The 26,965-nt window shown below is 41.5% G+C and overlaps 1 protein-coding gene across 2 annotated transcripts in view; it reads left to right on the top strand.

Annotated features, from left to right (window-relative positions):
* The window catches only part of LOC126291800 (molybdenum cofactor biosynthesis protein 1), a 135,059-nt gene extending 110,454 nt beyond the window's left edge, over positions 1 to 24,605 (top strand). The window contains exon 8 of one of the 2 annotated variants that reach the window (XM_049985497.1): positions 19,614 to 24,605. In XM_049985497.1, the coding sequence (XP_049841454.1) occupies positions 19,614 to 20,398 (785 nt within the window). In that variant the 3' untranslated portion in view covers positions 20,399 to 24,605. The remainder of the gene's footprint in view (positions 1 to 19,613) is intronic. The other variant, XM_049985498.1, reaches the window with a different exon arrangement.
* The last annotated feature ends 2,360 nt before the right edge of the window (positions 24,606 to 26,965 follow it).

Genomic DNA, 26,965 nt, shown 5'->3' with positions numbered 1-26,965 from the left:
GCAAAGGCCAGACATTTTATCTACACGTGCATATATATTCCCCACACCATGGTATGGGTGACATGGTCTGACTGCACGTAGAGTGCAGGCTTTGTTTGTCACAGCACTTGGAGGATGAGGGTTGCAGCCCATTGCCCAGAATATGTGCACAATTTTATCCTTGTGTCTCTCAGTCTTTACCATCTGACTCTTTTCTCCCATGTCATGATTATTTTCTGAGTTAAATAGAGTAGGTGATGGCCATCTTCATGCCTCACTCCTGTCTTTACTTTGAATGGTTCATAGATCTCACCCATGAACTTCACTTTTGATATTGCACTTTTAATGTTTCTTGTCATATTAACATCAAAGCTAATGATAATGTGCAAGAATAATGTAAGGCTAGCATCTTTTTAGTCATATGTTTTTGCTGATACAGCTTATTGTAGTATACCTGGAAATACAATGTCAGTTTTGTTCCAATGACAACACGTCTCCTGGGGATAATAGATGTACTGGCAATGGGTTCAGTGTCATTCACCAACAGATAGTGTAATGACATAGTTACCAGAGTGTCATATGTATCTACCTTTAAATAGGAAATGCTCACAGCCAGTATGATGCAGACATGTGAAGCAAGCTGGAAACCATGCCAGGAAGGCACACTCGTGATTCTTATAGCCAACAAGTGAGTTTAAAAAGGAGTCAAATTGTGGGCTTCCGAGTGGCAGGATGGTCCTTTCAAGAGAATTGCCACACTAGTTGGACGTGCTGCGTCAGTTATGCAACATTGCTAGTATCAGTGGTCATGTGAACATTCTCACACACATAGTCGAGGTTCTGGACATCCACACAGCACAGATGCTCACTAGGATTGTTGTACTGTAAGGGCAGCAGTTGCAGAATGTACAGCTACCACAGCACAGTAAAAGGTCTTGTGAGCCCCAGATGTGTCGACATGAACTGTTGCGAAGCGGTTATTGACAGTTGCGCTACAGACGTGCACACATCTAGCCCGTCTTCCAATCGTGCCACAGCACTGACATGTGTGGCTCGAGTGGTGCCATCAGAGGATCTCTTTGAGGATGTAATGGCACACAAGTGACGGTCGTATCAGCAAATGACATAAACCTGGTGAGCACTCTCTTGTAGAGTGCATTCATCCCGAATACTGTGGCCCCACCCCAGGCCTTATGGTCTGGGGTGCAATAAACAACTCTCATTTGTCTTTGGTGTTTCTGCACTTCGTACATGCAAAATGTTGTTACACCCATTATTTTTGCATTCTTGCAACTGGAAGGTAATGTACTGTTCCAACAGTATAGTGCTCACCTACATGCTGCCCATGAAACTCGATGTTCTCCGAAAAATGAGCAGTGACTTCGCTGGCCAGCACGTTCTCCGAGTTTCTCCAACCGAGCGCACACAATTGGATGAGATGTGCCTCATGCAACTTGTCAACCAACAACTCTTACATAACTATGTGAACAGTTTGAGTATGTGTGACATAATTTATCTCAGGGCAATACTATTGACTGAATGCCATAGTCAGTGCCTGCATTGTCACCTGTGCGGGCTACACGATGTACTAATGTATGTGTTTTGCCATGGGTCGATACATGGTAGCTGAGAAGCATTTGCAGTATTGATCTGTAAATGTGTTGCAGTATTGATCTGTAAATGTGTTGCAGTATTGATCTGTAAATGTGATCATTTCATGTACTCCATATGCACTGTCGCAACATTAAATCTGAAGTGAACTGGAAATGTCTAAAAGGGTGTACTAATTTTTTTCTTCTGGCAGTGGGCGCAGACTTTTACCTCACAACTTTGATACATTTTACTTTTTATTTTTCTTAGTCTTTATCTCCTGTTATCACAATCTCAGCATGTTAATGTGGATTTGGCAGTATTAGTGGTAGATTGTGGCCAGATGCCATTTCCATGCCACCTCCCCCTAAACCTCGCCAGGATAAAACTTATGTACCCTGTACCTGCATGTATCTAACATTATCGTGTGTGAAAGTGTGAGAATGTTTTCAAAATGTTCGAGGATCATGTAACTGATGCGGGGTGTGCGTACTAGTCTGGTATTCATCTAGTCAGATGTGGGGAAACAGCCTGAAAACAATGTCCACACTGGCCCTAGCTGCATGCTAACTTTGGCATCTGTCCAGGTGTATTACAATTTTGATAGAGTACAGTACAGTTTTAATGATTTATACAATACTTGTATGTCATTAATTTTAGAAAATTGATTGAAGATGTCTTTCTGTTGTTGTTTAATTTATGATATTGCTGCAACAGAAAATCCAACAGAATATGTTAATTATTCTGGTCTTGTTCATTTACGTATTTGTTCTGTGCTAAAGTAATTGTTCAGACGCATACAACATAAAAGTTAAAGTAAGGTGTAGGATGGCAGGCAGTGACTGGGCTGTTGTCCTGACAGCAGGTAGGGTGCAGCCTTTGTTCGCCGTGGCACTAGGAGGGAGAGGGTTATGGGCCTATCACCCCAGCCTCCTTTTACCCCTGGGAAATATCCCCAGGAGTCACCTGATAGCAGGTTGGCGTCACCTGGGGCCATCCTGCAGTCACTGGAACAAGGAAAAATCCGCACGTTTTTTTGGGGAATCGAGCCCGGGACCTCCAGATTGGAGTCAAGTGCACTACCCACTAGACCACTACAACCACCGTGCTTATGGGATATGAAATGTCTGCATCTATATGACTACTCTGCATTTCACAATTCAGTGCCTGACAGAGGATTTATCAAACCACTTTCATACTGTTTCTCTACCATTCCACTCTTGAACAATGTGTGGGGAAAAGGAACACTTCAATCATTCTGTGTGAGCTCTGATTTCTTGTGTTTTATTATAATGATCATTTTTCCCTATGAAGGTGAGTGCCATGGAAATGTTTGTACATTTGGAGGATAAAGTTGGTGACTGGATTTTTGTGAAAAGATCGTGCCACAGCACTCGCATATCATGTCCGTGACTCTCTCTCTCTCCTAATATTTTACAATAATACAGACTGAGCTGCCCTCATTTTGACTTTTCCCCATCATTTGTATCCCATGGTGTGCTTGTGCATTGTCATATTGAAACACAACCAATGATCATCCAAATGTCGACTATATGACAGCACAGTTGGTTGGAGGATCCTGTCGTCATATTGCACAGCCCTCAAATAGTCTCATTAGAAATGAGATGTCATACATCTGTATACCATACTGGCCCAAAACATGACCAATCCATCTGCCTGCTAAACTTATAAGACTGGACTGTAGGTCTGAAACTCATTTTTCACTGGAGCAGATGGGTGTTGTGTGCTGTCCTTAGGTTAGTTAGGTTTAAGTAGTTCTAAGTTCTAGGGGACTGATGACCATAGATGTTAAGTCCCATAGTGCTCAGAGCCATTTGAACTGGAGCAGACACAAGTGAACAAGAACAGACACAAGTGAACAAGAATTCTCTGTGGTTCTGAACAGTTGCTGAGCACAAGCAGATACCATTCTGTTGCATTTTGTTAGCGTTCCCAGGTGTTCACTCATGTTCTGCCCATTATCAGTCTTTCGGTGAACTGTCAAACAGTCTCCATCATATCTGCATTGGTGAGAGCAGGAGAGAGAGAGCTAAATTCTGGTGTTTCATCGGTGAACTTTTGTCTTCAACTCAAGATCTTTGAGTAGCAGAATGGTCTGAAGGGAATGTAATGTTTCTGATAACAGAATAGATGCTCGTGAATTCCAAGAGTCCACCCCATAAATGCCAAATAAAAAGAAATACAATTGACAGAGACTTTCCGAGGTACTGGGAACATGAGAAAGATGATAATTACATTAGATACTTTCATCAGCTAGGAATGGAGTGAATAAGCACGAGCTTCGTATTTGTTTTTATTAAAAAAGAACAACACAACTTAGTTCCTTCAAAGTAAACATGTACAAAAATGTAGCTATCATGCTGATTAAAATTACGTAAAAACCCACAAGCCACGTAAGTAATTCCTTGTCCTGTTCCACTCGCAAAAAGTGCTAGGAAAAATGACAGTCTATATGCCTCTGTACAAGCCCTAATTTCTCTTATCTTTGTGGCTTTTACATGAATTATACATGGGTGGCTGTAGGATCGTACTGCAGTCAGCTTCAAATATGAGGTACCTAAATAGTTTAATAGTGTTTTGTGGAAAGAATATCATCTTCCCTCCAGTGGTTCCTATTTGAGTTCATGAAGCATCTCTATAATACTTATGTGCTGGTCAAACTTACTGGTGACAAATCTCTAAATTGGCTCAATGTCTTCCTTTAATCCGATGTTACGCAGATCCCATATACTCAAGCGATGCTAAAGAATGGGCCACACTAGTGTTGTGTCCTTTACAGATAAGCTACACTTTCCTTAAATTCTTGCAATAAACCAATTTGGCCATTTGCCTTCCCTACAACCACCCTTGTGTGTTTGTTTCATGTCTTACTGCTTTGCAATATTATGCCTAGGTATTTGTTTGACATGACTGTCAAGCAGCATACTACTGATGCAGTATTCAAACATCATGGGACCTTTTTTCCTTCTCATCTGCATTAACCTACTTTTTTTTTATATTCACAGTAAGCTTCCATTCATCTCACCAACCACAAACTTTGTCTAAGTCATCTTATATGCACCTACAGTCACTCAATGACAATATCTGCTCATACTCAATAGCGTCATCAGCGAACAGCCACATAGTGCTGGCCATATTGGTCGTCAGATCCTTTATGTACACTGATTAGCCAAAACATTATGACCACTGTTCACTGCGAGTTGGATGCTGCCTGGTGGCATTGCGGGCATGTGATGTGGTAAGAAAAATATGTAAATAGAGCAGACACAGACGGGGGCTCACCTAGGGAAAATATGGGCTGAAAATTGGGAAATCAGTTGAGATAAGTGATTTTGACAAATGGCAGATTATCATTATGCTGAGCCTGTGAATACACATATCAGAAGTGGCAAAGCTGGTCAAATGTTCATGTGCTATCTATCACTCGGTGCTAAATGGTTAGACATCCATGACTCTTCACAGTACTTGGGGATTGGAGGCATGTCTGGCTGCAATGTAGGATAGACAGTTATTTGTAGCAACTCTGCTGAAAGAGCACACTGTTCATTGTAAATTCTGGAACACGGAGCTCCGCAGCAGACCACTCCTACATGTTCACATGTCGACCCAACATCGTCATCAGTTATGATTGCAGTGGGCACAAGACCATAGGGATTAAACCATCAATCAATGGAAATGTCAGCTCTTTGGGTGAATCCCATTTTTGCTACACTAGGTTGATAGGTGTCTCCACAAAAACCATCACCGAGGTGAATGGCAGTTCGAAATGTGCAGCACACCACGGATTCCGGCTGGTGGGAGCAGTATTATGCTTGGGCGATATTCACCTGCACTTGTATGGGACCTATGTTAGTAATCGAAGACATGCCGACAGCTGTGAACCACCTGCGTCCCTTCATGCTCGATGTCTTCCCCGACAGCGATGTCATCTTTCAGCAGTGTAAATGTCTGTGTCTCAGAGCCAGAATCATGCTACAGAGGTTTGAAAAGCATTATAGTGGCATCGCGTTGATGTCTTGGTGGCCAAATTTACCAGATGTAAACCTAAAGAACCCATCTGGGTCACTATCGAGCATCATTACCACGTATGCAAATCAGTGATATGTTATTTACGTGAATTACAAGACCTGTGTGTAGACATCTAATGCTTCATACCTCCACAAACCTAACAGCAAACTGTCTGATCCCTGATATGCAGAATCAGTTATGTATTTTGTCCCAAAGATGGACAAACAAGCTATTAAGCAGGTCATAATGTTTTGGACCATCAGTCTATATAGGGAATGAGAGTGATCGTATAGGTGACCCTGGGGCACTCCTGAGAATAATCCTGATACCCCTGTGTCTGATGAACACTCACCATCAAGGACGACATTCTGGCTTCTACTACACAAAAGTCATCTCCAGTCATTCACATATCTTGAAACCTAATCTGTAATTTCAGACCTTCATCAACAGTCTTTTGTGGTGTACTGTGGCAAACACTTTCTGGAAATAGCAATGTGGAATCTGCCTGTTCCCCTTCACCCGTGATTTGCAGGATATCTTGTGAGAAAAGGGCAAGCTGAGTTTCACAAGAGTGATGATTTCTAAATCTGTGCTGATTTGTGAACAAAAGCTTTTCTGTCTCATGGAAATCAAAGTGAAAATACATTCAAGAGTTCTGCAGCAAACCAATGTTAAGGATATTGGTTTCTAATGTTGTGGGTCCATTCTTTTACTCTTATTATATACAGGAATTACCGTACTTTTGTGTAATTGCTTAGGACTTTGCATTAAGCAAGAAGTTACAATAAATGCATGCCAAGTACAGGACCAATGCCGTAGAGCACTATTTGTCGAGAGACCCGTTGCTGAAATTTTGACATTATGTTGGTTAGACAGTAGGCTGGAGGATTCAGTTCTGATACTGCACAGCTCTCAAATTATACTTACTAGTTATTAGAGGCATTTGATATCCATAGGTGACACTAGACAAAAACCAGACTGACCCAACTACCTGCTGAATCTGTGGGTCTTCATACTTGAGACTTGCATTGGTATCTGCCCGTTTCCACACCCTTCGACAAGGATAATCAGGTATCAAAGAAATGCTTCACTTATTGTGAAAGGAATACAATACCACTGATCCACGTTCCTTTCTAGGTGTTCCCTCACTCGTCTTCTTTCTACATCTACATCTACGTACATAATCTGCAAGCCACTGTATGGTGTATGCTGGAGGACACACTGTTGCATCACAAACAGAGTGGGGGCAAAATGACTTGTCTATATGCCTCTGAATGAGCCCTAATCTCTCTAAACTTGTCTTCATGGGCCTTACATGGAATGTACATTAGTGGCAGTAGATTGTTCTGCAGTCAGCTCCGACAGCCAATCCTCTAAATTTTCTCATTAGTGCTCCTCGAAAAGAATGTCGCTTTCCATCCACCGGTTTCCATGTACACTATGATTCTTTGTGCACCACATTCCCCGGGGGTTTGTACTTTAGTACATAATGGACATCTAGAGACCCCACTGAGTGTGTCGAGATGGTTGTGTACCGTGTGAATCAACACAGCTCTCCCCATTATCTGCAAAAAAAGGTCACAGTGCAGTTACAGTAAGTTCCCCTGAGATACTACCTGTCAGCTATAAATTGAAGTTAGCAGTCGTCAGTTGTTGGCTGTGAGCAATTTCTGCAGTGCAGATTTTTAACATTTTATTACTGCAAAGGCTGTGGAATGTTCATATGATGTCACTGTAGCGTGTGCCAATTGTGCGGGTAACTTTCCAGGCTGACAAACATTCTTATTATAAAGTGACAATGCTTGGGCAGTCTTTAAGCATTAACGCTTTAATCCCTTTGCAAAGTTAAATTTTTTAATATTATATTGGAACTGTGATCAGTTTCTTTATTTATTTTTATAATTTTATTTTTGTGGTTTAGGACAAAAACTGTGGTGGTAGTGTATTTCTCCTACAGCCCTTTTGTGAGCTGCTATTTTGGTGGCAAGTGAATTTCCCACTGTGAAAATGACACAAATTTTTTTCTGACTACACAAGTGACGATAGTAGTGATCTAACGACAAACAAAAACTGTTTGTTGTAGCAATTTTTATGCATCTGGTACAGTGTACTATCACAAGATACCAGGTACATCTACAGATGGTAATATATATTCCCAAAAGTTTTGTAAAACCACTAAGTGCTTGGTAAGTATGCTTCCCAAGATTCACTAAAGACATATTAATTTTGTAATAAGTGTACTTCCCAAGCCTTTTTGAGAACCTATTTTGATGGAAAGCATATTTTCCAAGAGCCATTAAAATGCTGTTATTTGGTGGGCTGTATACTTCTCACAGCCCTAAAAGCTATGTTTCATAACAAAAAGAAGTAAACTAGTGCAAAGTAAATGAGAATGCAGGTTCGCTGTCACCTACATTACACAGTCAGTTGTACTTTGTGATTTCTGGTGGACAAAAGAATATTGAGAAAGGAGAAATGAAGGGAGATAAGTGTTTAATGTCCCATCAACATTGAGGTCTTTAGTGTCTGAGCACAAACTCTGATTGTTTCAAGGATGGGAAGGCTATTTATTGTGCCCTTTCAGAGGAACCATATCGGCATTTGCCTGTAATGATTTAGAGGAAGCACAGGAAACCCAAGTCTGGACAGACTAAATGGAGCTGTAGAGAGCAAAAACTGTAGAGGAAAACAGAGATTGAAATACATCTAGCAGATAATTGAGGCTGTAGGTTGAAAGGGCTACTCTGAGATGAACGGGTAATGCATGGACTTTAACTGTTAGTCCTCCTGAATGTGAATCCAGTGAGCTCAACATTGTGCCACCTCGCTTGATATTTTGTGAGAGAAGTCCCTGATTTAACCATTTCACGAGATGTGGGAAGTGTATGTACCATCAACTGTATTTCTTTACTGTATTCCTGAGAATACATCATACCAGCTCTGTATGCACCTGGCACTTGATGTTAGTTTGCTGCACCAGCTGAACTTTCTGTCTGTTATGAAATATAGCTTTTAATTGTCATGAAATGTCGCTTGTTCCATTCAGAAGCAGTTGAAACTATATAGGGCACCAAATAATGTTGTTTTGAAGGCCACTGGGGAGTATGCTTACTACCAAAGTAATTTTTGCATGATACATGGGGAATATATTTACCACAAAATTAATTTCTTTTTTGGACTGCAGAAAGAATACTTACCACCAACTGACCATACTTACCACTAATTTAGTTGTTTTACTAGGCTCTTGGGAATATGTAGTACCTCGTCTGGAAGTGGTTGACCTTTTGTGGTAATATGCTAAACAATTAGTACTGTTGTCACTTGTTACACAGAATACATTGCTTCATTCTGCAATATATGCTATTGTGACTTGTCTCAGCTCGTTTCTTTTAAGTAGTGTTAAATGAAGTTTCTAGGATTGTAAAATAGTAGCAAATAGTCAAATAAAAACAGAAAATTCGTTTTTTTCCACATGTATTAGTTACTCATAATAGCTTACTAAAGACAGTTGGAAGTATACTTACCACTATAGTTTTTTGCTCCTAAATCACAAAAATAAAATAATCAAAAATTAAATGTAGTTGATTGATTGCACTTCTAAAATGATACCAAAACAATTAACTTTACGGGGTTCCTACAAAAATGTGCCCACAACTAGGTTAAAAACAAACTATGCAAGCTGTGAGGGCAGTGTGAAACTTTAAGCACTGTGTTTGAAAAATATTATTCATTTTGTTCCACTTCTAGACTGTTAGGTTTTGTGGATTTTTGCCTGTACATTAATGGGCATGGATGTGTTCAGTGGAGGCAAGTGTATTGTGTACGATTTTTCTAAGTAAATATGTCCTACTGACATTGCAGTATATCTCTAATGTTCTGGATGCATCAAATAAAGTTTAAAAGACAGTGAACTGCTGTAGGTACGCCTCTTTATGTAAATGTCAGGGTTACTATTATTATCCCTCCCCCCCCCCATGAACCATGGACCTTGCCGTTGGTGGGGGAGGCTTGCATGCCTCAGCGATACACATAGCCGTACCTTAGGTGTAACCACAACAGAGGGGTATCTGTTGAGAGGCCAGACAAATGTGTGGTTCCTGAAGAGGGGCAGCAGCCTTTTCAGTAGTTGCAGGGGCAACAGTCTGGATGATTGACTGATCTAGCCTTGTAACACTAACCGAAACGGCCTTGCTGTGCTGGTACTGCAAACTGCTGAAAGCAAGGGGAAACTACAGCCGTAATTTTTCCCGAAGGCATGCAGCTTTACTGTATGGTTAAATGATGATGGCGTCCTCTTGGGTAAAATATTTCGGAGGTAAAATAGTCCCCCATTCGGATCTCCGGGCGGGGACTACTCAAGAGGATGTCGTTATCAGGAGAAAGAAAACTGGCGTTCTACGGATCGGAGCGTGGAATGTCAGATCCCTTAATCGGGCAGGTAGGTTAGAAAATTTAAAAAGGGAAATGAATAGGTTACAGTTAGATATAGTGGGAATTAGTGAAGTTCGGTGGCAGGAGGAACAAGACTTCTGGTCAGGTGACTACAGGGTTATAAACACAAAATCAAATAGGGGTAATGCAGGAGTAGGTTTAATAATGAATAACAAAATAGGAGTGCGGTTAAGCTACTACAAAACAGCATAGTGAATGCATTATTATGCCCAAGATAGATACGTAGCCCACACCTACCACAGTAGTACAAGTTTATATGCCAACTAGCTCTGCAGATGAAGAAGAAATTGAAGAAATGTATGATGAAATAAAAGAAATTATTCAGATAGTGAAGGGAGACAAAAATTTAAGTGTCGTGAGTGACTGGAATTCAGAAGTAGGGAAAGGGAGAGAAGGAAACGTAGTAGGTGAATATGGATTGGGGGGGTAAGAAATGAAAGAGGCATCTGCCTGGTATAATTTTGCCCAGACCATAACTAAATCATAGCTAACACTTGGTTCAAGAATCATAAAAGAAGGTTGTATACATGGAAGAAGCCTGGCGATACTGACAGGTTTCAGATAGATTACATAATGATAAGACAGAGATTTAGGAACCAGGTTTTAAATTGTAAGACATTTCCAGGGGCAGATGTGGACTCTGACCACAATCTATTGGTTATGAACTGTAGATTAAAAGTGAAGAAACTACAAAAAGGTGGGAATTTAAGGAGATGGGGCCTGGATAAACTGACTAAACCAGAGGTTGTACAGAGTTTCAGGGAGAGCATAAAGGAACAATTGACAAGAATGGGGAAAAGAAATACAGTAGAAGAAGAATGGGTAGTTTTGAGGGATGAAGTAGTGAAGGCAGCAGTGGATCAAGTAGGTAAAACGATGAGGGCTTGGATAACAGAAGAAATATTGAATTTAATTGATGAAAGGAGAAAATATGAAATTGCAGTAAATGAAGCAGGCAAAAAGGAATACAAACGTCTCAAAAATGAGATTGACAGGAAGTGCGAAATGGCTAAGCAGGGATGGCTAGGGGACAAATGTAAGGATGTAGAGGCTTATCTCACTAGGGGTAAGATAGATACTGATTACAGGAAAATTAAAGCGACCTTTGGAGAAAAGAGAACCACTTGTATGAATATCAAGAGCTCAGATGGAAACCCAGTTCTAAGCAAAGAAGGGAAAGCAGAAAGGTGGAAGGAGAACGTAGAGGGTCTATACAAGGGTGATGTACTTGAGGACAATATTATGGAAATGGAAGAGGATGTAAATGAAAATGAAATTGCTGCTATGATACTGTGTGGAGAGTTTGACAGAGCACTGAAAGACCTAAGCTGAAACAAGGCCCCAGGAGTAGACAACATTCCATTAGAATTACTGACAGCCTTGGGAGAGCCAGTCCTGACAAAACTCTACCATCTGGTGAGTAAGATGTATGAAACAGGCGAAATACCCTCAGACTTCCAATCCCAAAGAAAGCAGGTGTTGACAGATGTGAAAATTACCGAACTATCAGTTTAATAAGTCACGGCTGCAAAATACTAATGTGAATTCTTTACAGGCGAATGGAAAAACTAGTAGAAGCTGACCTCGGGGAAGATCAGTTTGGATTCCGTAGAAATATCGGAACACGTGAGGCAATACTGACCCTACGACTTATTTTAGAAGCTAGATTAAGGAAAGACAAACCTACATTTCTAGCATTTGTAGACTTAGATAAAGCTTTTGACAATGTTGACTGAAATACTCTCTTTCAAATTCTGAAGGTGGCAGGGGTAAAATACAGGGACCGTAAGGCTATTTACAATTTGTACAGAAACCAGATGGCAGTTATGAGAGTCGAGGGGCATGAAAGGGAAGCAGTGGTTGGGAAGGGAGTGAGACAGGGTTGTAGCCTCGCCCCAATGTTATTCTATCTGTATGTTGAACAAGCAGTAAAGGAAACTTTTTTTTTTTTTTTTTTTTTTTTTTTTTTTTTTTTTTTTTTTTTTTTTGCCGTTCTGTTTCCACTCGTAGTTGAGGTCGTTGTTTCCCAGGTTAAGAATGAAGGGATTGTCCGAGTGTCTCTCAAGGCAGTATTCTCTGTGAAGGTTCACAGTGTGTGTGGACTGTGGTGCACTTCATTCTGTATCACCTGTAGGTGGCATGGGCATGTCAGAGCCACGTAACCCCAGACTGCAGCTGCATGTATCATCATAGGTCTAAACAGTGTCATGTACACGGACCTCGATACCCTCCTGTTCAGTGTGCTTTACCTGTTGAGCTTAGAGTAACACTGTTTGAGCCTTGCATTTGCTCAGTTGGCCTGTCACTGAAGTACTTGACTTTCACACTGAAACGTATTGGGTGTGTGTATAGTGTTATTTGCCTGCAGTCTTAATGTGGGGGTCCTGCCCACTCGTCTTGTATAGGGTGCCGAAAGGATGCTGCATTCTCAAAATGCTATACAACAATTCAGGCAAACAACATTAATAGCTTTTATTACAAATAAGAAGATTGACAATGCTTAACCTGGAATTTACAATGGTGTCGCAAGCGATAGGCGACGTGTAGTATATAGTTTGCTATATACAATGTTCGTGCAAGTTTGACACACAGTTTGTGGATCACCAATAACTGTTATTGTAGCATTCTGTGCTAGGCCTGTCTGTATACCATCCTAATCCTGTCCAAATACTGAGTGTCCGAGGCTGGCGGCACTTATATTCTCTGTCTAGGGACCTGCTCCTGGTGGTGCGGTCCTTGCCAGCGGGCTATTGGCTGACAGTCCGTTCACTGCCTTCTTTGCTCTTGCGATCTTAATCTTCATTCCAGAGCTTATGGGTATGTGAGAACACTTAATGTTTGCGCAGTTGCTATGGTTTGTCAGTGAACAGAACTGCTTCACACTTGTCAACGTTTGCTTTAACACACTGTCATTCCAGCTAAGGCTCGGCAGTTTTGTTTGCAGTCGTGAATTATGCCTGATAGTTTCCAGTCTTGCACTAGGATGGCAGTGTCATCTGCGTAGATGGTTGCCATCGTGTTTTGTTCAGTTGGAAATTCATTGACGTAGAGATTAAACAAGAGGGCCCCTTGGACGCTGCCTTGGGATACCCCCACTTGTATACTGTGTCGTGTTGACTGTTTGCCCTGAACATCAGTGTTGAAGCTTCTGTTGGTGAGATATGAGTGTGTAAGATGTATGAGCTCGTAGAGGAGACTAGCATTGCAGGGTTTGCAGATGAGACGATTGTGCCGTAGATGACTGAAGGCCAGGAACAGCGCTACTGTAGCTTTGTTGGTGTTGGGAGTGTGTGTAATATGTTCTACTACACAGAGGAATTGTTGTGTTGTGGAGTGGTGATTGCTGAATGCAAATTGCTCCAGTCTCAGGGAGTCATTGGTGTTGCAGGGCATAGCAAGATGTTTGAGAGTCATTTTCTCAACAATCTTATTCAGGGGGCTCAGCAGGCTGATGGCTCAGTAATTTTGTGGTAGGGAGTGGTATTTCCCTGGCTTCCTGAACATCAGGACAGGGAAGCGTTGACGTTGTAGAATGGTATTTGTGATGTGTGTGAGATAGTCTATAGCTTTATTCATGAACTCCTGGAGGACACAGTTTTGAACGTGATCGGGACCAGGAGCTTTTCTAGCTGTTTTGTGCTTAATAACCTGTGTAATTTCATGTGTAGCAGTATGTATTGTTACATTGCACTTGGGCTGGGTTACAAGCCATGTAACCTCCTGGTCCATTTCAAGTAGCGGTGTTGGATTGGAAGGAGCCAGATTCAGTGTGAATGATGTTGCTAGTGTTCTGGTCGTCAGCTAATGCGTCTCCTCCATGGAGTATTCTAGTCTGTAAGGTATTTGTAAACTTGGTGTGTAGTATTTCCTCTTGGTGGAGTAGACAGCTATTTGCCACACTCCAGGTCATGTGGTGTGCAGCCCTACGAGTGTATTGTCCCAGTTTGTGCTCTTAAAAGTTTTAATTTACCCTGTATGGTCCCCTGGATCCTGTTAATATGCTGTTTGTACAGCCAGTATCTCCTGAGATGATCTATCATTGACATCAGCCCTTACATTTCTGGGAGCAGGGCCATTGAGCATTCTTGTGGTATAAGTACTGTAATGGTGCCTGCTATTGCATCCTGAACTGTGGTAGTAAGGGCTTTGACAGCTTCATCAAGTTTCTTGCTTTGTGTAATTTTGGGAATTTGTGGGATACGGCTTTCAAGCATTTCCTTGAACAATGCCCAATTCACGCACTTGTAGCTCAGTATCCTGTGAGATTCATCATACTGCAGCGTTTCTTCCATGTAAAGTATTACAGGTGTTTGGTGAGGCCAAATCGTGTGTAATTAAAATGTTGATTGTGACTGTAATGCCTATCACATCTAGTCTCTGTTTCCTGTTTGAAGTGTCACCCCAGCTGGCACTAGTGTAATGTAGTTTTGGCGTAGTGCATGTTCATATAGATTTTTGCTATTGGTGTTTGATCTTTGTTAGTTCCAAGCAGTGTGTTTAGCATTAAGATCATCAGTGGCTATTAGTCAGTATGCTATGGTGAGTATTGTGCTGATATCGCTTGTTATGATGTTACCAGATCAATTGTATATCGATATCAGTGTAGTGTTCACTCAGTTGAACTTGACCCTAACAGCTGTGGCTTCTAGTCTTTCAGGTTCAGAGATCTTGATGTTTGTGTATTCTTTGTCTCAATATATGATTATTGCTGTTCCACCCACAGTTGTCCCTTCAGGTGGTCAGTACAGTAGTTGTAATATCTTGGGAAGAGTAGTTGTTTGAGTGACTGGAGCTCAGCTTTGTTCACGAGAGCAATCCAGATTCCCTTCTCCTCCATAAATGCAGCTAGCTCTGCCCTTTTGTTGCCAATCCCATCTGCATTTCAGAATAGCATCTGGGTCAAAGTTCTGTTGTTTGTGTGTTGTGGTGTATTATCCATGGAAGAGTGTGGGCAGTGTGGTGATAGCAGTTTGTATAGCAGCCATGCACTGGCTGGGTGCAGCTGTCACAAGTTTGTGCCACGTGTTACGATGAAGACCCTCAAGAGGATCTTAAGCCGCGTGAGTAGGGAGTAGTGTCTCCACTATGCCTCTGATTGTGGTGAGAATGTTTGTTATGTCATCCAAAGTGTTGGCGGTGGTGTTAGTGGCTGGTGGTCCTTGTGTTGGTGTACAGGATGGGCTGGCTTGTGTGTTATTCATGGTTCGTATTTCATCTGGGGTCACCTGTGCTACTGTTGTGGTGAGGGGGGCAAGAGTGTGAGTTACAGTTACATTGTTCCTTTGAATGTGTTCCTATGTTTGACTGGTCTGTTGTTGGTGTATTTGTTGTGGTGTGATAGTGTCCCCTCTTTTGTTTTTTTGGTACCTCCTTTTCATTTCATGTGTTTATGGTTGCCCTAGTTTGGGCGTGTCTTCTGTGATATCACGAGTGTCACAATCTGGCACAGACACAGTTGACTTGGTGGTGTCTGGGACTGGCAGTGTTGTCATCAGTACAGGGGCAGTTTCTAGCATTGCAGGTGTGGGTTGTGGTTTTGTTGTTGGGGGAGTGTGCCATGAGTTTGTGGAGCTCTGTGCATCCTCAATCCATCCACACGTTACTGGTTTGCTGGTTGGGAGGTGGGGAGTGTCTTGGAGCTGTTCTGGTTACCACCTGTCTGTCTTTGGCACGTTTGCACCTTAGAGCTTCTTTGTATGCTGCACACCATCTGTAGTTTGCACATGGACCCCTCCACATTTGGTACATTCGATAGCTGTACCAAGTTTAAAGTGTCGTGCTACACGGTTGCCAGTGCATTTGCGGCACCGTGTGCCAGATCACATCGGGTGTCGCACGGCCAAACTGCTGGCAGTGGTAGCACTGTTTGGGGACACGCGGAGGTGCATATATTTCTACTACGACCATGTGAAGCTGGAGCATCTGCTTCAGAAAGTTGCAGGAGTAAGCTGTTTAGGCCAACTCCACTAAATAGTTTGGCTGCAGTCTGTGTGTCGCGAATCCCAGAATTCATCTCGTGCTCTCACAGATTATATCATGAAGAATGTCATTGAGGGTTGTGATGTCAACTCCTTTGACAGCGTACATTCGAGTTTTTCCCCTGTGGGTGCTATATTTATGATACTCAATTCCCCCAGCTTTGAGGAAGTTCAGGAGATTGGTGCAATCTGCTTTGTTGCATGCATACAGTGATACATGATCCCTTGTGAGTTTTGTGTTTGGTATATGGTGGGGAGTGACATTCTACAAATGTCTTGTTTAGCTTGCCGAGGCAAGTGTAATTGCGTATTATGACCAGTGGGAAGGCAGTCGGTGTAGTGTTCTGCATAATGGCTGGGGTAGTATTGTGTTGTTGAGGTGCTGCAGAATTGTTTGTATGGTCCCCCATGTTACCGATGCTCGGAACTGGTGTTGACAAAAGCACACTGCATTTGCCGTGCGAGTCAGTAGGCTCAGTTGTTCGTGTATGTTGCTGCTGATTGCATTTTTGACCCATCAACTTCCAAGGTCCATCTTTGTTCCACGGAGCTGTCACTTCCAGCTCGAGGACTACAGTGGTGATATTGAGGGCCTCTCTAGTATATTCACTGGTGGTGTGACTGGTGTTGGTGTTGCTGTTGTGTTGCTTCCACCCGTCAGTTGGACAATGGGCTCTTGCTGTCTCCGAGCCAATGCCTCTCGATTGGTGGCGGCAAAGTCCAGATTTAGTTGGTTCATCACTTACTGATAAGTGGCAAAGCAAGACAGAAACGTTGACGAGAACAGATGGCATTCCTGCCTCTTGTGCTGCAGTCTTGCTACGAGTCGTCAGGTGGGATCTGCTCAGTGGATCTGCCGTCTCACAGGCATAAGGATACTTTTATTGAGGGTAGAATGTGGATACACGAAAATTTTACTTTTTCATCTGAAAAGACAATTTTGCTTTTTTAGTGTACCTACAGAAGAGGGAAACCCTTATGACCTATTTGTGCAAGATGTAATGCGCAGTGCAAGAGCACGGGTGGAAGACAGCAGCTTGTACTGGACAGTGTTGTCCAATGTGAACGTGCCCCTGACACTGGAATACCCTATTAAAGAATGGGTGAGTCATGCTGTGGAAGTTGCAACCACAGTTGCAGGAACTTTGAGCCAGAACTCTTGGCTAACTAGCGCTGTGAAGTGTGTATCAGTATGTGCTTGTTAGTGACACTCCAAAGAGTGTCCTGTGGCAGCTACGCCAGTTTTAGCATATGTGTAACACAAATGTCCTCTCGCAGCTACTGCGGGTACAGGGGGCAGGCAGCTGCTCAGCTGCGACTCACCCGTCGTACTGCCCGTGGTTTTCCTTGGAGGGAGGACTGGAACGAGGTGCACCAAGCCTTGTGATGCCCATTGAGGAACTGTTGGAGTGAGTGACCAGAACAGGGTGTGCTGGCTCCCCTCCCCCCCTCCCCCATACTGCTTTCAGTGATGCCATTGCAGAGGATGACACTGTGGTTGGTCATATGGTTCTGTAGTGGGCCAGAACATGAAGCTTTGTTTTGCTTTTTTTAATTGACTCCTACTTCTGGACACAAACACCTATACAGAGCAAATGTATTGGCATCTAGGGTTTAGTTATTTGGGGGGGGGGGGGGGGGGGGAGTGACAATTTGTTATTGTTTCCATCCCCCCCCCTCCCCCTCACCCAGCTTCCCTCAAAAATGTAGCTCGCTAGCAACCTCGCTGTTAGCATACGACAGACATGTAAAATTTTAATAACAATAATAAACACACAAAAATATATTAAATGATTCAGTATAATAGTAACAATGCAAACAGGTGGATCAAAGAAGGAAGAAAACATAGAACAAACAAAAGAACTTCAGAAAGTGTACAAACTGACATGGACACATTATAATAAAAGAAACATTTCAGTACAAGGCAAACACATGCGCTACGATATAGTTATAGTATCAGAAGCACTCTTTGCATCAGAAATGACCACAATCTGAGGACCAGGCACCACAAAGCAGAAAGAGTACAATGCAAAATCCTCAGAAAATTTTTTGGAGCAGTCCACAGAGATGATATATAAACGAAGATATCAACCAGAGAATTATAAGAACACAGAGGCAGACTCACAGTCACGATCAGAAAACACTGACTAACATTCTGTGGACACATACACACAACGAACAATGACAGATTCACAAAGGGATTTAGGATGTAGTAAATGCCTTAATAAAAAAAACCAGTTGGTTTCAAGAAATAGAACAAGGCTAAAACAAGCGGGAATCAGAATGGAAATGATAAATAAGAGACAAATTCAGAAACAAAATTATGAACATAAAACTTGAAGTAAAGGGAAAGAAGAAAACAGAGAAAATATGAACATATCAAAGGAAACAAGAACACAGTCAAAGAATGAAAAGATTTTGGGAAGAGAAAAGGGAGGAGGAAAGAAGGAAAAAATTGAACAATCACGTAACAACCAAGTTGAACTCTGTCAAAGTGTGTACTCGCCATCATTATTTCAGTAAACATTATGACTGAACAGAGGTCTGCAGACACATGTGAATGAGGGAAATACTGTTTCTGTCAGTGATTTCCAACTGTGTTCGGGAAGTCATTCTTTCTGTTGTTGTTGTATTGGATCTGTTGTTGACAGCTGTTATGGTCGGCCCAGTGGCGTGCAGCTTTACCCGGCTGGAATATTGTCAGTCAGACCAAAAGCATGTCCTCGTGGGCAGACTTTAGCACAAGCAACTGAAAAGTGTCCTTTATTATATGTAGCTTGTCATTTCTGGAAGTACTTGCCATTTTTGACACACTTCAGTTTCTGCGCTACCTCCTTCTCTGAAAGTTATCTGTGAAATTTGGAAATTGGTGAAATAAAAAATATAAAGACATCGTGTCATTCTGCCACATCTGCCTGTAGTGTGCATTTTGGGTTGCGTGTACGATACAAGGCATTTAGGTATGGTGAGGTTACTTAGCCATTAGCGTTCACAATGGCTGGCATAAAGGAAACATGACAAGTATTACATTAGAAAGCAACAGCGATAGTTTTCCGACCGCATAAATTCTGCTAGGCAGAGTCAGAAGCAGGCACAGTGCCAGATACGAGTGTTGGAAGCGGCTGGAATGTGAGTTGTGGGACAGAGAGAGAGAGAGAGAGAGAGAGAGAGAGAGAGAGAGAGAACACACATAGACAGCACCATAAAGCATTCCTCACCTCTTTCTGCACAGAACGCACCACAATGCTGCCTTCTTGGGTGGTATAATATGTTGTTTGGGAAGTGGGTGGTAGTTAGCACCATTGCCACGACTTCCCCTTGTATCCACTCCTGCAAGATTGAGAAATCTAAAGCCACTGAGGAGATTTATGTGAGATGTACCTATCAACTTTGTGTAATATTAATATTGCACACTTCTGCAGACAAAACAGATTTTCGACCTTAGCTTAGGAAAGAAAAGAATCGTCACAGATCATTAATGTTCAAAGAACTTGTCTTGAACATGAATGCTTAAAAATTCTTTTGTAGTTAACCTATTTTCAGATTATGAAGAGCTCTTCGTTACAGCACGTATTTTTGTTCCAGGTGGCACTGAACTTGATGGCTGCAGTGATGTCGTGAAGGCACAAAGACGGAAGTTGTTAAACCTTCAGAAACAAGATTTTCAAATGTACTTCTTCTCAGATACCAATATTCCGCCCCTGTTTGTGTCAGATACACAGATGTCTCAGTTGTTATCACATAATTTGAGTGTAGTGACTGAATCTAGAAAACAGTTTCTTTTGCTTCCCTGTACCTCAAGCATTATGTGCAATGCAGGACTCCTAACAAGACAAATGCACAGAGCACAGCCCTCTGTCTTCTCTCGCCGTTTCTGCAGTTCGGGAGCACAGTTCGGAAGTCTGACTCACGTCGACCGGACCGGCAGGGCGAAAATGGTCGACGTGGGTTCGAAGCCGGTGACAGAACGGACTGCTACGGCACGAGCAAAGGTTTTTGTGGGACCCGAACTGATGAAACTCGTACGAGAAAATGGCCTGAAGAAAGGTGATGTACTTAGCGTTGCTCGCCTGGCTGGAATTGTGGGGGCCAAGCAGACGTCCAGCCTTATCCCTCTGTGTCATAACATATCTTTATCCTCGGTGGCTGTGGACATTGAACTGGACTCTGCTCTCAACTGTGTGATTATAACTGGCACGGCAAAGTGTAGAGGGCAAACGGGGGTGGAGATGGAAGCTCTCACTGCTGTATCGGTCTCTGCCTTAACAGTGTACGATATGTGCAAAGCTGTGAGTCATGACATTGTGATATCTGAAATAATGCTTCTGGCCAAAAGTGGGGGAACTAGAGGAGACTTCCACCGGACATGAGCATCTGTATGGGTCAGTGAAATATGTTAAGTATACCTGTCGTGTGATGTAGGCAAATTTCAAATTCTGTTCGTAGTTATCATAAATTATATACACATCGAATTGGCCTGAATGTAAGTTGCACCTTTAATTTCAAAAAAGAGAGAAACTTAATGAAAAATAATCTGTCAGGTTACCCATTTACAAAAGCTTTTCAAAATGTGATTACCCTTAACCACTTTTTTGTATTACACTGTAGATAAATTACACATAAAAACAAAGCTTTAAATTGCAGTTTTCATGTAAGACACTGTTAACTTCACTACCAGTTCTTGTTTCGTCAATGTCAGTATTTTTGTCACTCTCCTCCCAAAGTACAGTGCCGTCGCTACAATCCCGGGCATTGCACGTGCAGCATTTCTTGAACCGTACCTTTAAAAAACACATCTCTTAGATGAATAACTGTGAGTTTGAAATTTGCATCATAACTGTACTGAATTCCAAATTTTCTCTCAATGTTGTGCTTCATTGGGGAAGAACAAATTTTATTCTTTAGTTAGAGAAAACTGTGCCTGTCCCATTGTCTAAAATAGTGAAACTGTGAGAATGGTAATACAGAAGGGTCCAGAAAAATGTAGACTCTTTTATAGTCAATATTGATGGAACAAAATGGCATAGTGTCAAAATTTTTGCATGGGAGGAAGATCATTTTGTGTTTACAAAGTGACACCCATTAGCAGCCGAGTAACATTGATGCTGCTGAATTGTTGGCTGAAGTACAGTTGTCAGTGTGTCGAGGTCCCCCATTGGTAGAAGTCGAGAACTGTAAGGTCTGGAGACCTTGGTGGGCACTTGACAGCTCCTCTTCGACTTATTGATCGTCCAGGTAGATTTTCATCTAAGTAGGATCTGACATCTCTGTAGTGGTGAGGCGGAGTGCAGTCTTGTAGGTAAAAATCTTGTATTTCCAAACACCTCTTGGATGGCTAATAAAATCAGTGTTTGCAGCATATGATACACCTCACCAGTTATGTACCTTCAAAGAAGAATGGGTCAGAGAAACAACGCTATGACGGACCACACCACACATTAACACCAAGTGAAGTAACATGTTTGTCCTTGTGAATATGAGGATTTTCAGCAGCCCAGTACACACAGCTATGGCAGTTCACAATACCGTTCAGGTTGCACCTCATTAGGCCAGATAACCTTCCCTGCAAACCATTCATCTTCGTGAAGCATGCCTTCAGATCACTTGTAGTGCTCCATCCTTTGATTCGGGTTGTCCTCATTCATAGTGTGAAACAATCTTGAAATGTACACTTTCCACTTTGCAGCCTTCAGAATTTATCATGCACTTGATCGGCTTACCCCACTTCCCCATACACCCTGCTTCACAGATTTTTGAGATCTAGAAAAATGTTGCAATACAGCAGTGCTGGAAACTGGAGATTGATGTTCTCGGTCGGTGGACCTTTCCCTGTGCACATTTTAAACAGTATCGTCGACTTAAAATTTATTTCAAATACAATAAATTGTTGTATATGTTGGTGGCTGAGTTCCATACACATTATGCCATTGCCATTATACCTGCATCATGTTTTCGTACTTACAGTACCACTTCAGTACAGCCTTGCATTGCTCAAACAATAGTTGTACTTCATTCAGTGCTGCATTGTCATCTGCTGGAAACCCACGCAACAAGATCTGTTGGGAAAACAGTGGATTATGCTACCACTCAAAATTGCAGCCATATAACACTTTGTTCCAAAGGTAATCACTCTCAGAGAGTGTCTATATTTTTCTGGATCACTCTGTAGTCACTACCTAAATGGGATATCAACAAAGAGAATGTTTGCATTGCTACCTCATACGCAACTATTGATTTACAAACTGTAGTCATATTTTTGTTACATTTCAAACTTAAGAAGTACTGCAGTTGAGGTTTCTGTGATTAATAAAAGTCCCAGTTTTTATGGAGTGTGCAGTATACTCTTAAGTTTTTTGGACATTTTTTGTAGAAATGGTGTAGCTTATATTCAGGCCAGTATGGTACCTGTTTCCATCCTGTTTTAAGTCTCAATTCAAAATAATCTTTCTTTTTCCAATACCTGATTAATTTGAGAGAGATATTTAAAACAAATAATAAGCCCTAGCAAGTACGTTAATTTGCTACTGTCAAAACTTTTTCTCGTGCATGTTCTCTACAATTTTGATATGACACCACCTCCTCTCTTATCCTGTTTCCAGTAAAGAGTGAGTAAGTAGGACATTAGACACACTCTCTCTCTCTCTCTCTCCCCCCCCCCCCCTCTCTCCCCCCCCCCCCTCTCTCTCTCCCCCCCCCCCTCTCTCTCTCTCTCTCTCTCTCTCTCTCTCTCTCTCTCTCTCTCTCTCTCTCTCTCTCTCTCTCTCTCTCTCTCTGTGCCCTCCCCCAGCTGTGTGGTAGTGTCCTCTGTGTTTCTCTATTGTTTCAATTTTTTATGGTCCTGTGCTGTGATAAGTTGAGGTGAAGTGTTCATTCTTAAATAAATAGTGTATATCAGCTCTTTCCTCCTAGGATCAGGTTGACATTGCTGTGTTCATTGATGTAAAATGACACCTTTTAACAGTTCCTAAAAGGTGCACCACTTCATTGACACTTGCTCAGGTGTAGAGCATATTGGCCAGGCTCATTGACATGTTTCATCATTATGGTATCCTCTTTTTTAAAGGCCTATTAACTTTCTTGTGTGTGACTTGTCCAGAGATTGAAAATGTTTTATTTTGTAAGTTACCAATCCAGAACAGGTTTCTGTCAATTTAATTCTTCAGGTTTTTCCAGAAGTTTGCTGAAATTCTCGAGTTGTCCTTTGCACAATCGGACATCATTGTCTTCCTTTCATTTTTTGGTGACATTGCTTTTATAAAGTGCTACTTGAGACTGACTGTCAGATGGAGCAGGTCTGTAATTTGTTCCCTCTGCCTTCCTGCTTCATCTGCAATCTGCTCTGACAGACCCCATCCTCGGGTATCTGTGTTGCGTGATATTCCGAGTGCCATCTACACTCACTGCCACGATCCTCGTGTGTTATGTTTTCAGTCCAAGCTGGCTGGTAGAATTCTGTTTGCGGGCTGTCCCCGTTTGGGGACAAGGATCAGCAGGGCATGAAACCCTAATCTTTCATCTTTCAGTTAACTCAAATGCCGAGTGTCACTTTTTTCGCGTACTGCGGTTACAAATATAAGGAAATACAAAATGAAAATTTCTCAACATAGTCGTGCTTCTCAGTATTTTTCTCAGATCAGTACACTGCAATGTAAATATTCCATCAAAAGAATATATTTTTGATTGTTTCTTCAGTCAAAGATGCATTGCCTTTTTGACTTAACAATCAATGTCAAATCATTGTCCCTCAAACAATCCTGCAGGGGTTTAACAACATGAGACCATGGCTTTATGGAGAATCACCTAGAATTAGCTGCCGTCTTTTCTGACATGATTTTAAATCAATGCTATCATCACTGTTTCTTTTGCTTAGGGTTTTGAGTCTAGGAATGTTGCAAACAATCAGCAGTTTATTTCTTTCTTTCGTGATCTTTTTTCTCCTCCCTATCCCCCTTTCTTCTTTCACTTGGTAGCCTTGAGCAAATTGAATATTCCTGCTTTTGTTTGTTTTTATTCATCTGTTTGTGCCTCAATTCTTAAAAGAATTCATAATGACACTAATACTCTGAAGCAGCAAATTTGGGGAAAAGAGCTGCATACATTTATGCTGTTGTAAAATGCAGGAATTGGTTGTAGGTGGAAAAAAATCTGCCTTTTACAGCTGCTGATTTTTATCATTTATTTTATGTAGCCCATCCATGATTATCTACAATCAGTTATTCCTTTTTATGTTGTATTTTTTTGTAAGAATGTTGAAATATAGATGATTGTTATGCATGTTTGCAGCAGCTACTTCAAATATTGTACTTAAAAATGTTATTTGTTGTCTCTTTTAAATTAAATTGTTGTATTTAAGAAGTGAATTAAATAATTGTTATCTGTGACATAATTTTGTAGCAGCTAAAATTAAATGTTGGTCTTCAATATATTCATTGTTATAGTTTGGGGTATGATTGTTGTACTTAGAAAATGAATGTGTGCCTGGTGCACTGTGTTGTTACAGTAATTTGGAGTTTATTTTGTACATCATCTGGTGTAAATTATAAGGTATTTAATAAAGGTGAAAGTAATAATGCTGTTCTTCTAGTGTTTTCTTCCATTAATTATTTGAAAAATTCCAGAAAGGGATCATACACTTCACACAGTGGAAGAGGTCACAAAACAAAATTGTGTGATGTCTTCTCACGTGTGCTACTTTATGCTCGTACCTGGCAGAACATCCCGACAATGTCTCTTGTTATCACCACCAGACATCTATTGATGCACGAAGCTGTCAAGGTAGCTGCTGCTCCTTTTGTACACATCACACCCCATATTTCCTTCAGCGAATTCAACGTAGGATTCCAAGTTTTTGCTGATTTGGTAGGCTGTGGCCTGTTACTGAGAGCTTGATGACCAAATAATGAAAAAGATGGTGTGCTATTCATTATAGAGAGGAGACATTAAGTCACAGTGTGGCGCAAGGTAAAGGCTGCTGTGTGAGTTGTGCTTGTACGAATGTGTGTGTTTTCTACTTTAAAAGAAATCCTTTTGGCCAAAATCTCAGATCTATAGCAGTCTTTCCCATATGCCTGTCTGTGGCTCAAAATCTCCTATGTAGTGAGTAGCAACCTATCCTTTTCATAGTATTGTCATTATTCCATCCTGGATGTTCCATTGTTTGACGTTCAGACAACTTGCAGCCATGCAAATGGGGAATGTCTATAACGTGTCAGGATTTTCATAGGTGAACATTCCATCATTTTGTGCCACAAATTAAATAAGACATTACTGTGCAAAGGCAACGGCCTTGCCGCAGTGGATACACCGGTTCCAGTGAGTTCACCGAAGTTAAGCGCTGTCGGGCGAGGTCGGCACTTGGATGGGTGACCATCGAGGCCGCCATGCGCTGTTGCCATTTTTCGGGGTGCACTCAGCCTCGTGATGCCAATTGAGGAGCTACTCGGTCAAGAATACCATCATAACGACTGGGAGAGCGGTGTGCTGACCCCACGCGCCTCCTATCCGCATCCTCCACTGAGGATGACACGGCTGTCGGATGGTCCCGGAAGGCAAGTCGTGGCCTGAAGATGGGGTGCTTTTGTTACTGTGCAAAGCACTTCACATCCTCAGTGAGTGAAGCTGCATCAGTGTGGAAACAGACAGTATATGCAGAAAGGTAACACACAGTGCCAATAATAATTAATGCCGTGACACAGTCAAATACGACTGACTTCAGATGTTACTGATAGTGAAATATTAACCGAGAACAGGTGATCAAATAGCACCAACACTGGCCCTCTGTTGTTTGACCTGGGACAATACAATTCCAAACAGAATTTAAGCAAAAACTTCTGTCTCTCAACAGCTTCCTTAATAACACTATTCCAGTAAATGGACATGCATATTGAAATATCTGTGTTGTATATTAGATTCTATGACCTGTACCGAGGCAATATTTTGCTACTGCAAATTTGTTTGACTATTATTACTTGTGTGTGTAATGCTTATGCCCTACATATTGAGTCCTCCAAGCTACTGATGACCTGACCAATGTAAGACATGCCGAAATGCTACGGCTGCATGGCGAGATCTCTTTTTCATCTCTGTCATACACTGTAGTCCAATTTTTTGCTAATACAGAAATAATGTTTTGTGATTTATGTTGTGTACTCTTCAAAAGATCTAATGATGTCCTCATTCCTTTCTTATAAACGAAACAAGAAAAAACTGACAATAATTGTCATTAAAATAAAACACGGAACAGTGTCTCCATAGCATCATTGAGCTCATCCTTTCAGCACCTTTGGCGCTGTGAACACAGCAGCGGTCACTCTGACTTGCAGCAGGTGAGTCCCAGTCAGCTGCAGTTCTCATGCACCCCACATAAATAATAATAATAAACAAAATCTAACAATACACATAACCAAGGCTTGATTTGTGACAGTATACTGCTAACGACGAAAAAAATTGGACCCAAAGATTTTGAGATGTGGTACAATAGAACTTTTGCTCTAGTTGTAGCAGTATAAGAAATGTTGTATTCACACTTTTAAAAAGCTCAGGAAAGTGTTATAACTTTCTCAGAAGATGGGACTATGGAAACTCTCGGTAGGAACTTAGAAATATAGGAAATGATAGTGTTACTTACTGTAAATACATGATAAAAAGTCTATTTTCTTTTTCTTTTAACAAATCTAGCACTGCATGTTACTGCCAAATTAGCCATTACCTATGATTGCCCCCAGTGGCAGAAGAATGTATAATAATGTCAAAACTTTTATGACACTACTCACTAGGAGAAGCTCAAGTTTCATATATACGTCGATTGTGTTCTTGATGATGCTATCTACATGTTCATCCATACTCTGCAAACCACTATGAAGAGTATGGCAGAAGGTACATCTCACTGTACCAGAAATTAAAGCTTGTTCATGTTTCAAGACCATTTAAATCTCTCT

The sequence above is a fragment of the Schistocerca gregaria genome, chromosome 9 (assembly GCF_023897955.1).
Source record: "Schistocerca gregaria isolate iqSchGreg1 chromosome 9, iqSchGreg1.2, whole genome shotgun sequence".
NCBI lineage: Eukaryota > Metazoa > Arthropoda > Insecta > Orthoptera > Acrididae > Schistocerca > Schistocerca gregaria.
The sequence above is the reverse complement of the archived record's forward strand: the minus strand, read 5'-3'. Positions and strand labels throughout refer to the sequence as shown.